Source organism: Ochlerotatus camptorhynchus, unplaced genomic scaffold (genome assembly GCF_037179485.1).
Source record: "Ochlerotatus camptorhynchus isolate MF236.1 unplaced genomic scaffold, CSIRO-AGI_Acam_v1.1 ptg000827l, whole genome shotgun sequence".
Classification (NCBI taxonomy): domain Eukaryota; kingdom Metazoa; phylum Arthropoda; class Insecta; order Diptera; family Culicidae; genus Ochlerotatus; species Ochlerotatus camptorhynchus.
In genome coordinates, this window is record NW_027041288.1 from 90,131 (window position 1) to 105,542 (window position 15,412).

The following is a 15,412-nucleotide window of genomic DNA, read 5'->3' on the forward strand; positions in this document are numbered from 1 at the left end:
CTACCAATTTTAAGAATCAAAGAAATTCTAAATCATTTAAGAAGCCACATTATCGTGCTACAATATGAGCGTAATACCACGGATACACTTGTATGACAATCTATGAACATGAGCATTATTTGTATAATATAATTTGAGCACATCCATAGTCACACTTGTATAGTTTTTGTATAGTTGTTGTTTACTGCCCTGTGCGGCTTAACAGTCCCATTAGCATTTCTAGCGAAAATGAGTTATACATTAGAATCGTTGACAATACCATCACTTTACAATGTACTCGATAAGTTTCCTACTTTGATTTGAAAATGTTGCTAAAAATACCAAAACTATGTTGTCCAATCCACAAGAGCCCATAGCGTAAATTATCTACAACAGCGTTTTTCTCAGCTTGCTATTTTAACGAATGGGACAACTATGCTGAAAAGAGCAGTATAGTGCTAATAATTACTATACAAATAATGCCCAAGCTCATAGTTTGTCATCCAAGTGTATCCACGGCATAAGAATGAATCAATTGCATCATGTACATACAGTGTATCTCAAAATTGTGCGCACAACTGTCCGTACATTTCAGAAAAAAAACAGCTGTACGAGCTTAAAAAGATAGATTTCTAATTTTTTGGCTACTGGCTCATTTGGCTTATTTGGATGAGTGTGTAGGAAGTTAGAGCTATTTTAGAAAAACCGCTAAAAATGCCGCTAATTTTACTAAAATCCGTCTACTATGAAAAAACTTGAAAACCGACTTACAAATAGTATAGTAATAATTATTGTGGCACCCAAGAAATCAAAGAGTTAGTTTAAATAATCATTATACTTTATTTTTGAAAAAAAAAATTACGAAGATTGAATTGGTAGATGTTCTTCAAATACAAGAAAATCATTGGTTGAATCGATGATCACCAAGGAGATACATATATTTATGGGTTTTTCGAGCTAGCTTTTGTGTATTCATGTCGACAAGTTGGTGAAATTGGCCGTATTGCAAACCGTGGGTTGCTTTGGTGCATCTCAAAAACTTCGTTATGATGCACCTCAAAAACTTTGATTTGACTGGTGATGTTGCACAATTAGCACAACACCGCTCTGATATGCAGAGGAAGCTCAACGACCGAATGCTCATCTGTGGCTGGTCTCACCGATGTCAACATGGACAACCCATCCTATTTTACAGCAGCAGGGCAAGCAGTGGGGAAAGTCAAAAGTTTCCAATATATTGTCAGCCAGTTAGCGTCAGACGGTGGTACCAACAGCAAAATAGGTACACGAATCAATGAAGGCTAAAATCACATAAGTCTACGCTGAGAAATAGTGAGAGCCCTTGGCAAAACAGGAGAGTGGCATCATTTCTGAATTATTTAAATTTGTTAAAAAAGAAGAAAGCGCTGCTGCAATCGTGCTTTATTTGCTGCTCTCACATTCTCTTTATTTAACTCTTTAATTGTTCCAAATTTAAAATAAATTACATTTAATTTTAACCTAGGTGCTCCAGCCACTACAGTAACTTACCAGCCTAATATCTAAGCGTTTTTACATTGTTCCTGCCTTGCCAATTCAGTATTTCAAACAGGTTTTGTATACCTGCATGTCAGTATAACAATTGACATCTTAAAACTGAAAATTAAAACTTAATTTTATCTAAGTATGAATTAATCGTTGCCATTGAGGATTGCAATGATTTTTTGCCTGAAATTATTGATTATTTTGTTGGAAATTTGTTGTAAAGCCTCAACATTCGAGATTCTATGTACCTCGGTAGTACTGTACCAGGGAGGCAACTTCAAAATCATTTTCAGAACTATGTTCTGAATCCTTTGAAGTGCGTTTTCCTGGTAGTGCAACAACTAGACCACATTTACACAGCGTAAAGCATGGCCAGTCTAAAAACTTGTTGAAATTTTAGAAGGTTAATATTAAGACATAGTTTCTATTGCCTGTTTATAAGAGGATACAATTTTATATATTTAGTACATTTGGCTTTAATCGAAGACAGCATATCAAGAAAACTGGCAACTTTGCCAGAATCCAGGATACAGATACAGTAGCGCTGCGCTTGGGAGAAGGTGGAAGCAATGTATAGACGAATAAGCAAATACACATACCTTTCTTCTATGGTTGGAATCATCGTTTGTGCAAACGTCTAGTACATGCGCAACAACCCACTAGCTCAAGAGGCACCGACAAACCGACATGTATGACCATAGCAATAACAATAAAATTTCTGACCAAAGCACACAACTGACATCTGGCTCCGTGTTCGCGGGAAATATTTTGCTAAGCCATGAACCCCTATACAAAAGTTATGAATTGGTTCGTGTCTGATCTATTATGGAAAAATTATTTTTATCTAGATCAAAAAATCCTATCGCTTTGACAGTTCGGATCACTGCACATTTAATTGATTTTCGGGCATAAGTCAGATATAAGTGTCATGTAGGTTTGTCGGTGCAAGAGGTACATCTATCCATAAGAAATCCATTTCCGGAGGTTCCACGGCGAAGGCTGCTACCGCTGCCTCTGCCACCGCGGCCGATGCTAAAAAGAGTGACTGGCGCCGGAAGCACGAGGAATTTATCCAAACCATCCGGGCGACCAAGGAGTTGAAAGCAAGGTTGCAAAGACTCATTTCAGCTAAAACAATGTTTTTCTAAATTATGAAATAATTAGATGCCATGATCAAATTTTGAATTGGTAGGATACAAGAAGAGGTTGCAAAGAATGTGTTTGACATATTAAACCTGTTTATTTCACTTCATGAGAGTCACAATCAGCGATTTTTCACAAACTCACTCACTCACTCACTCACTCACTCAGCGATCAGAAAATCGCTGATTGTGACTCATAGAAAGCAAAATTTACAGGTTTTATGTTTCCAACGCATACTTTGTAACCTCTTTTTGTATGTTACAAGTAAAACATGCCATCATACCATCTTTTGGTTTTATTATTCCGAAAAACATTATTTTAGCTGAAATGAGTCTTTGCAACCTTGGTTGAAAGCCCACCTAGTCAAGGGCGGCAAGCTTTCGGACATGCCGTTTCAACCGGACTGCGGTCGAACGACACATTCCCAAGTGCGCCACCATGATCCACAACAAACCGAAACCGACCGCGAAAGCGAAGCGATTCTAAATCATCTAACTAACAGAACTGGTGCAGTGCATTGGGTATTTTTAATCAATTAGACGAGAATGTATTTATTAATTATAATTTTTTTTAATCCGACAGAAATGCAACTCGTGTATTAATTGTATACCAATTTGTAACACTGTGAAAATGAAACGAAAAACAAGCCATCATATTAAATCCTTGCATTTTACCAAAAAAAAAACGAACTATAATTTTATTTGTCAAATACAATACAAAACAGTACACAACAGAAAGAGACATTTTTGAATACTACTGTAGTGACATCTTTTTAAATATATAGGGGAAATGTAGGTAATATCGGCCTAAGTGTCCCTAATTTGGGCCCATACATAAATTCAGAAATCGACTAAATTTTCAATAGCAAACAAAAATATCCATTAGTATCGTCCCAATAACGCGTTCTTCTAGATACAATTGATAAATAGCAGATTTTTAGCGATGAGCCCAATCTTAGGCCAACATTAGAGACATTTCCCCTAAATCTTTATTAAGGAGACTTTCAGCCCTGGGCTGTATCGTCTCCGGTAGCGACATCTGTGTGAGGATAGATGTACCTCTTAAGCTAGTAGAGTAGGCACATGTACAAGACGTTTGCACAAACACAGTCGCTGAGCGGCAGATGACGCGATTGTACATTTCTCATAGCGGACGTATGAGAAATTGGAAGAGTTGCCAGTCTTCTTGATATGTCTTCGCTTCGCTTGAATGCTCTCAATGTGATCTTTAAAAGTCAATGTTTGGTCAAGTACTAATCCAAGATATTTCACTTGACTTGACCAAGAAATTAGAACTCCGTTCACAGTGATTAAGTGACTATTACTAGGTTTCAAAACGGAAGGTCAAGGTTTATGTGGAAATATTATAAGTTGAATTTTGGAATCGTTGGGAGAAATCTTCTATTTTTGTAAATAATAACAGAAAATATCTAACCCGCAGTCTGCTGCAAATAACACGAAGTGTTCATCACAGCTAATTATGGTTTAATTGACTACGATGCAGTGGTCTAAACAGAAACCTGGCTTCGACCGGACGCATCCAACTGTAAACTTTCGGCGGACCACCAAATATTCCGCTTCACAATGAATCGTCCAGTCAATTATCCAGGGAAGGTGGTACACTCATAGCAGTCAAATCTGTGCACCCTTGCTCCTTGGTTTCGTAGAAAAACTGTGACCAGCTTTAACAGGGCATTGTCCGAATTAGTTTGGAGAATCACTCACTGTTCATCTCCGGAAACTACGTTCGCCCTTTATCAGGTTCGAAGCTCCACAAATCACATGCCGTAGTTATACGGAATATTTCAGAGACGTCCTTGAGCGATGAAATTATCATGGAGCTGGGTGATTACAATCACCATCATTTACTCTGGAGTTTAGACGAGGACGGAGCAGGAAGTGACTCTTATCGAAGAAATGCTTGCTAATAGTCTTATTCAGGTCAACCCATTTGTAAACACACATGTAGAGCTGCTTGATTTGGCATTCACTATTAATCCAGACGTTTCTGATCTCCTTGAACCAGCGGTTTCACAGCTTAATGTTGACATCCATCATGGGCCATTCATTCTGAACCTCGATGCGCACTTCAATCTGCCCGATCACCATGATGCTCCAGCAGTATTTGATCTTAAAAACTGTGACCTAACCGCCTTAGATCACATACTTACAGCAGTAAATTGGTCCCTGGTTCTGAAAAGTGATTCAGTGGACGTCATTACAAAGGGTCTGTTCATAAACTACGTAGACAGTTTTTTTGGGATTCTTGACCCCCCCGTCCCCCTGCGTAGACAATTGTCCATACAAAAAATTTAAAATTTGTATGGGCCGTGGATAATTCTCAACCCCCCCCCCCATAAACTGTCTACGTAGTTTATGAACAGCCCCACCAGTTCTACGAAAAAATGCACGCTATTTTCCACGAGTGTGTTCCTCTTCGTAAACCTTTCTCTGGCTACTCTGCGTGGAATACAGAGCTGCGTAACCTCCACAAGGCCCGCTAACGGGTTTTCATCTATAAATCCGAGGACAACCGAAATACTCTTCGTTCATTCGAAACTCAATACAACATACTACTGGCCGCTATCTACGATGAACATGTTCAACAAACACAGTCAAACCTGAGACAAAACCCATCGAATTTCTGGAAATCCGTGAAGTCGCAAAGAATGTGCACTCGCATACTCAACACAGTTGTATAACCGGCAAAACCGCAACATCGCCGGATGAGATCGCAAATTTGTTCGCTATGTTTTGTCAAGGTGTTTATGGGCAAGCTCGCTTTTCCGCTTTCAGTGTTAACGATTGAAATGAATATGACTTGAATTTTTGCTTACTGCGCTTCACGCCAGATGATGTCCATACAGTTTTGACCAATCTTAATGTATCAAAAAGGCCCGGATTTGCTGTATATGCAACCGTTTACTGACCGAGAGGACGCTCTCCGTCATATGTAAAACTGCTGCTATCGTACCAATACACAAATCCGGTAGCCGTAACCACGTCCACAACTATCGTGGTATTTCGCTTGTCCAGTGCGTTGTCCAGCCTTTCATATCGGAGTATCAACAAGGGTTTGTCCAACATCGTTCTACATCTGATGTGCTATACCAACCCATTGTTCCGCGACGTCGAACTTCGCAATCAGGTTGACTCGGTCCACATTGTTTTTTCAAAAGCGTTTGACACGGTACCGTGCTTGTGAAAAACTGAAAGCTATAGGACTCCCCGATTGTCTGGTGTCGTTAAACTCCATTCGTTCGGCATCGTTTTCAATCACTTCCGGTGTACCACAGAGCAGTGCGCTGGGACCATTAATTTTCGTATTGTTTGTAAGTGATTTGTGTGCACGCTGCTGTTTGCCGATGACCTGAAAATCTGCAAAATAATCGTTTCCATCCTCGACTGTATTGTACTTCAGTGTGATATTGAAAATTTATTGTTATGGTGTAGTGAAAATGTATTGTATTGTGTTCATTGTATTGTAGTCATTTGCTTATAATAAGGTAGTGGAATTTAATTGAAGATTTTTTTAAAATAATTTTGCTATTTTTGTGTTAGCTAAGTTTTCGAACAAAGTTTATTTCCCCAAATTGCACTGCAGCTAGGAAATCATCTCGTGAAGGTTATATGAAAATATTCATTCTGGGAAATGTTTCGTGTACGTTACTATCCATTGTAAGAACTGTATTTATTTTTATCAAAGTCACTTTAACACTCCTGGGTCATTCGTGACCGGGGGTGAGATTTGAACTCGTGAGTTTCACGTGAGAGCTATGGATGGTAACCACTATGCCAGGGTTGACTTCTTAGAACTGTCATTACATTTATGGTAAGAAAAAGAGCGGAGGATGTATGAAATCTACCCTTACATTTGATGTTCATGCCATTTGTTGTGAGCATATTTGTTGTGAAGTTTCATAATAAAAAAACATGAAATTTGAGGATTTGTTTTCATAAAATGATGCTTAAAAAAATCCTCTCAGGTTCTTGTTTATTAAAAGGGAATTCAGTCTAAGCATAGGTGTATATGTTGCATGCAAGTTTTTGGTATTATTCTTTGGTATTTTACCTTTTACGTCATGCTCACCAATACCAAACAATGGTTTCAAATCAGAATTAGGTATTCATTTGTTATTTTTTCCTGCTAGGGCGAGAAGGCTGGCCAAAACCTAGAAATTCAACTTAGATAATATATCATTAGGGGCTGTTCATTAACTACGTAGACAGTTTAGGGGGGAAGGGGTTGACAATTATCCACGGTTCATACAAATTTTAAATTTTTTGTATGGGCAATTGTCTACGCAGGGGGAGGCGGGGTTAAGAATCCCAAAAAATTGTCTACGTAGTTTATGAAAAGCCCCTTACGTATATTTTTAATCAAAAGTATAATATCTAAACATACTCTACTTAAGTTTTTAAACAGTTTGGATCAAAATTAAATTTTTGGTGATTATTCAAAGTTGAGCATGTCGAGTGAATTACCATGTTTAAATTTTGCATATTTATATTTATATTATATAATATTATATACGTGATTTGCAATACAAATATTGGAAGAATAGTTTGCAACAGTGCAAAAGTTATTTCAAATGACTTATTAAGTGCAAATTATGTCGATGTTTTCAAATGTTTTTGATAGGGTGAAAAAACTGGCTTCATCAGCAGAACAAAAAAAACTATTTAAAATTTTCGAAGTGTCTAAAGCATATTCATAAACAATCATGAACAATCAAACCTATTGCATGACTTAGGTTTTTTTTTTGTCTACTTTTCAGAAAATATAGCCTTGTTCTGCGCTTTTTCGCGCTAAGGTCCGTTTTTTTTTTTTTAATTTCGGAATGCTGTCTTATGGAAACGCATGATATTTTATTTGCATGAAACATGCAACATCCAAAGTTACAACTGGGCATATTCATCGAAACTCAGGCACTTAATTACTGTCAACAAATGACTCAGAAGTGCACGGAAGTTGCAAATAAAAGTTTTTTCGGTCATATTTTAAGGTTACAACACTTTTTTATCGACGGAAATGAGTGGTAGGTAAGCACAGTTGAAAAAAAAAAGAGATCATATACTAATATTCATGTTTTCGTCAAGAAATATTGTAAAAAAGAAAGGAAATACTGGATGCTGTGCATGACAAAAGCCCTGAAGCGGAATGCAGTTTTTGAATTTGTTCGGTCTCATACAGGTGATTGGTACCACCGACAAACCTACATGAAACTTAAACTTAACTCTTGATCGAGAATCCATAACGGTGAATTCAAATGTGCAGCGATCCCATCTGTCAAAACCATAGAAATTTATTATCTAGATAAAAATAATTTGCTCGGATTACACACGAACCAACTCATACATTTTGTATGCGTGTTCGTGGCTAGAATACACATTTTTCGCGAACACGGTCGCAGATGTCAGTTGTGTGCTTTGATCAGAAATTTGATGGTACTTTGTATGGTCATTGATGTCGGTTTGTCGGTGATGGTACCCAAAGTATTATCAATAGTTTTTGGTGGGAATTTCAACGTCGATGGCAAAATGCGCAGAGGAAACAAAACCAGTTCAAAAGCACCAATGCTGATTGGTTGGAGGAGTACATCTGCTTTAGTGGTTCTTGTTCATCTGGTAGTGTTAGAGAAAGACCAAGGAAGCCATTTGAAGACAGCAGTAATCGAAGTAAATGAAGGAAGAAAGAAGACATTCGGAAAAAGATATAGCGCTGGTGAGCTTCTCCATACTACAACAATGCAAATGAGGTTAGAAAGAAATTTTGCAGGATTGAATATTTTGCAAAATAAAACTGATCCTCGCTTAAGTGGCGATCATGCTTTGGCCATATTTGTTGATGTAAAGCTGACTAAGTCGTCTTACGAGATCATAAGAACCCCGGCAAAAATGTGTATCCGTCCTACGATACTATTGTTTCTGCCAAAGTTCGATGTTATCCTTCCTGCATTGAAATTATCGAAAAATATGTTCGAGTACAGCTCCAAGCACTACTGGAACACACCGCAGAAAGACTGATTGAACCGTTTTCAGAAAAAATTGTTGACATACAGGTAAGTGATTTGTTAAATCTGGATTTTTTTTTTAAAGTGGGGCTGTGATGGGTCTTCGTGAGTACAAACAACAGTTTTCAGAAGGTGAAGGATCAGACGCTTCTATATTCTTATCATCAGTGGTCCCATTGCGGCTATGCAGCAATACGATCATCAATCACCAATTTTAATCAATCACCTTCTTTTACCAAGCTCTGTCATCCTATTAGTTTGCAATATGTAAAGGAGTCCACCGAATTCGGGAAATTCTGGAATCTCCGTCGACGATAACGTTTGGCATTTCCGTTAGGATCGTTTTGCTACCTCCATTGAGAACGTCTGGAATATCAGTCGTAGACGTGTAGAACTTTCGTTGAAAAAGCTTTGAATTTGCTTCAGAAGCGTCTAAGAAAGTGAGGAAGGTTTGCCAGGAACCTCCGAGTCCCTGTCGCAATCGTCTGGAAATTTTCGATAGGAGCCTCTGGTACGCCCGTCTGAAATTTCCGCTGTCAAATTTTCTCCGCAGCAAATAACCAGATGTTGTTTCAGCCAGGTACATTTACAAAAAAAAACTTAATATTTTTATTTGAGAAAATGCGAAGCGTAACGATCATTAGAAAATTGATTCTACAATAAATCAACCTAATCTGCCTTGACAAAATCTAGACTCATCAATTGCCGATTACTTTGATCTAGCGCTTCGCATACGCTCGGTTTGCTTAGGTTGCCTCTCAGAACAGTTCACACCACTCCTCTTTGCTTCCGAAAGGTTATGTTTGTTTATCCAAATCAATTCGTACCGCACGAAAACACCCTTTTTTGGACACTCCGCCGTTGATCCTCCTCGACCTGAACGATGAATGCCTTCTGGCCTGTCGATTCTTCATGGGCGAGCAAATGTGATTGAACAATGTGTATTGTGCATCTTTGATCTCTCGTCGTAAGCTTCAACGGCGTGTTCTGCGCTGAATTTAAATTGCGGTATGTACGGCAGATTCAATGAACCCCGGTAGGGTAGTAGGTATGTGAATAAGCAGAGAAGGGTATCATTGAAAAAGAGGTAGCAAGGTTCGATGGCGGCTATTTTTTTGTGTGTGGAGTGAGTTTAATTGAAATTAATAGCTCACCTGAATGGTACACAGTATGATAGTGCCACTTAGAGGCCAAGGACGTGGATGGCTGGGGTAATTATTTACTTTGGAAGCTGTAAAGTGATATTTTGAAAATATTTGCTTAAGTCGTTTGAACAGTCATATTCCAATTCCAAGCCTTGACCTGCCAGCAATGTGCTCTTCACTCCCATTTCGTTGCGGTAAATTCTAAGCAACAACGTCTCCGTCAGCGACGGTTTTGTTTGTTCATTTGTGTGCCATGATTATGCAGAATGGTACCTAATGTCATGCAACAGGTCCAAAGATGCCGCTGAGCCGAGCGTGTCGTGATCCAGCAAAGGATAGTTCACTCACGATCATCGGGTACAACAAGCCGGATTGCCGTTTGGTTGCCTTCGTTAATTGCTGGTTTTGGTTTGTTTAGACATCCTCCTTGTCTGAAGAAGACCTAATCTGGTTTCATTTTTGCATTCATGAAAGAGTACACTCTGGAGTAGCTCAGCAAGTAGCCTACTCAAGTGGCACGCTTCACTGCAGGGAAGCCCAACTGATTGCATCTCGCTTCAGCCTGGTGCCGTGGTGTATGAAAGTCCAATTAACTTTCGAAATATAGTCAGTCTACGCCACTACCGTTCACTCTCAATAGTCAATTCAATTGACCTCTTCGGTGACCCGGTTGAGACGATCTTCCGTGGGACCCGTTCCAGCAGCTCGAATGTGACAGATAAATGGTCGATTGTGACTCCCACCAGCCGAGTAAGAACGATAATGTAAAGCACAATCCAATTATAGGTCAAAAGCGAGAAGACCACCAAGTCAATAAGTTTATCACGACCTTCTCTTCAATGCCTGCCTGTGTCCTCAAGGCGAAACCGTTACGCTAACTGCTCAGTTCCTGGCGGATTTCAAGTTGCACTGCAATTAAGTAACAGTTTGGAATTGTAAGCCAATGCTCGCTTTGCATACCCAAGCTTTGCGATTGCCGATAAGATCGGATCTCGGGAGTCGAAAAGGCGCCTAGGTTTTGAATGCTCTGGCTCACGCGTCTAGACGTCGGCGAAAACGCGCACGGGTGACATTTGCATGGTAAATTGGTTTTAGAAGACATATCCACTTTAGGGGGTGTCATATTTACTGACTGCCAGCAGCGTAGATTGAACCGACAAATTGACTTGTATAAATCACTTTTTGACGCTTTGGGCTTGACGGGTCGAGGTTGGTATAAAGCTAATAGAGTAGAAATTTGCAGATGGAATTAAATGTCGCTGAAAATGGAATGTAGCACAAATTAGGAACGGTGTGTGCTTGATGATCGCTGGTTGATGCTAATAAGAAAGCGGTTAGATATGTTCAATAGAGCAATGAATGCATTTATTTTTTGACACATTAAGACTGTGTAAACATGTGTGGTTGACATATTTTACGTGACGTTACAATGTTGTTTGCTTGTTTTGACAGTTTTGCGGTAACATCTGTTTAGGTATACCGGAAACTTCAAATTACACATTTTTGTTAAAAGGCCTGGAGGATAAAGTGATAAAGTGAAATCATAAAATGTCTGTGTGTGTATCATTTGTAAGTGTGTGCACATTGTAAATATTCGTTACTCACTAATTTTTCTTGGCGATGCCTGAACTGTTGTGAGTGCAACAAGTTACAGTTTGTGGGTTTATTCCCAACAAACAATTTTAGCTGCAGATTAGCTTATACAGCCAAAATTTGCCTTATGCAGCTAATTTTTGAGAGTATAAGCTACGTTGCAGCTAAAATTGTTTGTTGGGTTGCTGGGCTCCGGAGATTCGTCGTGCTAGGTTTGTAACTTCTCAAGTAGACCAGCTCCGCTTATTGGTAAACTATTTTTTACTTTCCATCGAGTTCTCACACATGACAGAAAACCAAGTGAGAGGAGGAGCTTATTAAAGTATATTATGGTCTTATAGCATATTTTAGAAAACATCATAATAATCAATAAATTGTATTTGCAAACATAAAATCAAAAAAAAAACGGTTGAGCATGGGATTCGAACACTGACGTGATATACTTGTTTATTTCTTACTAGACTAATTGTGAAAGATTACTAACCTAGGCTTGTTTTTTCTTCCTTGATGTGTTTTTCGTCGATCTTGTTTTCCTGCACACAGAAAAAAATTTTAATTCTATTAGTGATGCAAGCGTTCATGCACGTAATCTTCCTTTTTACGTAAATCAGCAACTTGCAAGAAATGTATCTTACAAAGATGGACTGTTGCATACAATATAAAGATTATCTCATGACATATCTCATACATTTACATGATCTATAAAGTTATCTTGAATGATATATGACGCTTCATTTATGTACATCACAGTAACAGAAATTTACACGACTTTTTGGAACTGTGTGACTGAGTACCAATGCTACCAACGCCAGGGAGGCAGACCTGGACCTTACCTATTGATCCATCAACTCATGAACCGGGGAACAACGACTTTATTTCCTTTCCAAAGGAAGGCGTTATCGAACATTTAGGATCACCCAAGGGGTAGGTCACTCAGCACAGTGTGCCAAAAACACAGTAGGGCACACCATGGCTCACTCATTTGACACCCAAGGTACATTTTTTTTGTGATCTCTAAAGTAACTGGCATCACTGCATTATTTCTGCACATGTGCAGTGAGAATGTGTCAACATTTTATTGTTGACACAAACAATTTTCGGTATCCGCAACAAATAATTTCGCCGGAGCCATTAAATCACCCTTACTGCTATGATCCGCAACCGGAGCAACAGAAGATGCCGACATCACGACGACGACCAGGTGGATTTAATAAGAATCTTTGAAAGCCAACGTAAGAGTGCAGATGCTGCCACGGAATTGGGAAGTTTATGCACTTCTGTATTGACTTCCAGATGCTTCACGGATTTTGAAGCAAAACATTCACTAACATTGCCTATTGTAGAGCTCCAGACATAGATACGCTATCCGGCACACCAACAGGACCACCAACCGGCCGCATCACCAGGAAGCATTCAACGCTCAACCTGAACTAGTTCAGGATTGATTAAAATAGAATCACTGCTACAGCGCCACTAAACATTTTAACCTCTGTCCCCGAATAAAAATCATTAAAAATTAATCCAAAAAGATATTAATTAAAAAGCACTAAATATTTTTCTTTTAAATAAATTTTCTGACTTATTTGACATTGGACATGTTCATGCTCATCTTCACCATCGACATCATCCAATATCGAAAAGCTTTGCGGCGACGTGGACAGTCCCGTCTGGCTGGAGCAGATATTTACATTTACGTGACGTGACAAATTATCGTGGCATAACAAGTCTATCTGCAGCTTCAAAATTAATTTGCCGGCGCCGGTGGTGTAGTGGTAAGCGTGACTGCTTTCTAACACCCCAATGGGTCTGGGTTCAATCCCAGCCGAGGTCGGTGGGATTTTTCTGAGGCATATAAATCTCTGGTCACGTCTTCCTTCGGAAGGGAAGTAAAGCCGTTGGTCCCGGCCCATGTGTGTTTGAATGGGTGCGGTATCCTACGCAGGTGTGGAAGCTGCCTTCCTGCACATTCGATTGCCGTCAATGGATGGCAATCGATGTCCGTCGGTGATTGGCATTAGATTGCGGAACAGAGACCAACGTTAAATGAAGGAAAGAAAAGACCATTCAATGTAAAGAAAATGACCCCCAATAGAACATTTTAAAACAAGCCTCAAACAAAAGAGGGCCAACGGCGCCGGTGGTGTAGTGGTAAGCGTGATTACCTCTCACCCCAGCAGGCCTGGGTTCAATCCCAGTCGGCGCCGCCGGGATGTTCTGAGGCATAACATCTCTGATCACGCCTTCCTTCGCATGGGAAGTAAAGCCGTTGGTCCCCGGTTCATGAGTTGATGGGTCGATAGGTAGGGTCCAGGTGTGGGAGCTGCCTTCCTGGCACGTCGGTAGCATTGGTGCTCAGCACGGAAAACAAGATCGACGGAAAAAACAAACCAAAGGAAAAAAAAAAAAGAGGGCCACCTAATATTTCGTTTGGTTAATAATAATGTTAAACGCTGTCCAGACAGGAGAGTTATAGTACGTTCAGACTACAGAGTTATAACATGTTATAGAGCTATCTTGATGGTGGTTTCTGTGTTACAATTATTTGACAACCGTTATAACATGTTATAACTCTCCAGTCTGAACAAGGCATTATAACATGTTATAACGGTTGTCAAATAATTGCAACACAGAAACCACCATCAAGATAGCGCTATAACATGTTATAGCTCTGTAGTCTGAACGTACTATTATCCTACCAAATACACCGTGACCCATTATAGTACGTTCAGACTACGAGTTATAACATGTTATAGCGCTATCTTGATGGTGGTTTCTGTGTTGCAATTAGTTGACAACCGTTATAACATGTTATAACTCTCCAGTCTGGCCAGCGTTTTATAGTACGTTCAGACTAAAGAGTTATAACATGTTATAGCGCTATCTTGATGGTGGTCTCTGTGTTGCAATTATTTGACAACCGTTATAACATGTTATAACTCTCCAGTCTGAACAAGGCATTACGCGCTAGAACCTGTCTTCTAGCAAATCTCAGTTGGCTTTTCCTGCCATTACATAACAACGTATTCTCAGATCAAGTCAAACTCACGTAATCCAACATTTCGTTGCTGAAAATCAAGACCCGTGTAGATCGTAATTAGCATTTAAATTATCGAATATAATTTGCAAACGAAGAAAAAACCCCTCTCAACCATAAATCACACCGTAATGAACGCCATCGAGTGTGAATGTCAGCTTCGGCAGGGCCAACAGCCTGTCGCGTGCTGCGGTGATTTTGTGTGTCCCACGCCTGTTGGCGCCACCGCCAGCACCGCCGATGGAAAGTCACGCGTTCACGAAATGCGACAGCTGTTCGAGAGTAAAATTCAAGTGGAGGAAAATTTGCAATCATCACGAGAAAATGACTCCGAGGGCAAAAGTGTCCCAACATTCGGAGGAAGCAGCCATCAGCGGTATGATCAATCGAGTCCATTTTTGTGGAGAATTTTTCTCATGAATGGCATCTTTTATAGTGTCCCGATTAAGAGAGATGTGCCGAAATCAATGCAGACAGTCATCGACGAGGGCGATCGGGACTGTGCAAGATTCTATCGGAGTCACACGAATTATCAGTATCCCAAATGGGGTGAAGATCATCACGACCATTCTAACGGCAGATAGTCTATTGACGGCCGGGCATGAGCCTCACTGTCCCACGTACGAAACTTTGATTTATCCAGAAAGTAAAATAATCAATCGATTCAAGCGAGAACTGAATCAGTCCGTTATGAGGCAATCATGAGCGTCACGATTTGAATGACTATGCGTCAACAAAATTAGATTTGGTGTTTGTTTGAAATCAAAGTCTTTTTCGTACAAATTGCAAGAATTCGTTCTCTGAATTTCCTCAGCAAATCGTTTCAAGTTGACTTATTTTACCAAAGCCATTCCTCTAGTCAGGATGATTAACGAAATAACTCCGTAATTTCTCGTTAAGAGTGCAAAAAAACATAAGCCAATCATTTCCTAATTACAAACAAATTGAATCATACTCATTCTGGCTCGCTGCATAAACATC

At 39.6% G+C, this 15,412-nt stretch overlaps 1 protein-coding gene and 1 pseudogene across 1 annotated transcript; both read left to right on the top strand.

Moving 5' to 3' along the window:
• Positions 1 to 2,147: 2,147 nt before the first annotated feature.
• LOC135715163 (zinc finger C2HC domain-containing protein 1A-like) lies at positions 2,148 to 3,132 on the top strand. The gene is made up of 3 exons (XM_065238563.1): positions 2,148 to 2,192; positions 2,472 to 2,606; positions 3,010 to 3,132. The coding sequence occupies exons 1-3, from the start codon at positions 2,148 to 2,150 to the stop codon at positions 3,130 to 3,132; spliced, it is 303 nt and encodes a 100-aa protein (XP_065094635.1).
• An 11,358-nt stretch (positions 3,133 to 14,490) lies between these two features.
• On the top strand, positions 14,491 to 15,136 carry LOC135715164 (uncharacterized; annotated as a pseudogene).
• Positions 15,137 to 15,412: the final 276 nt, after the last annotated feature.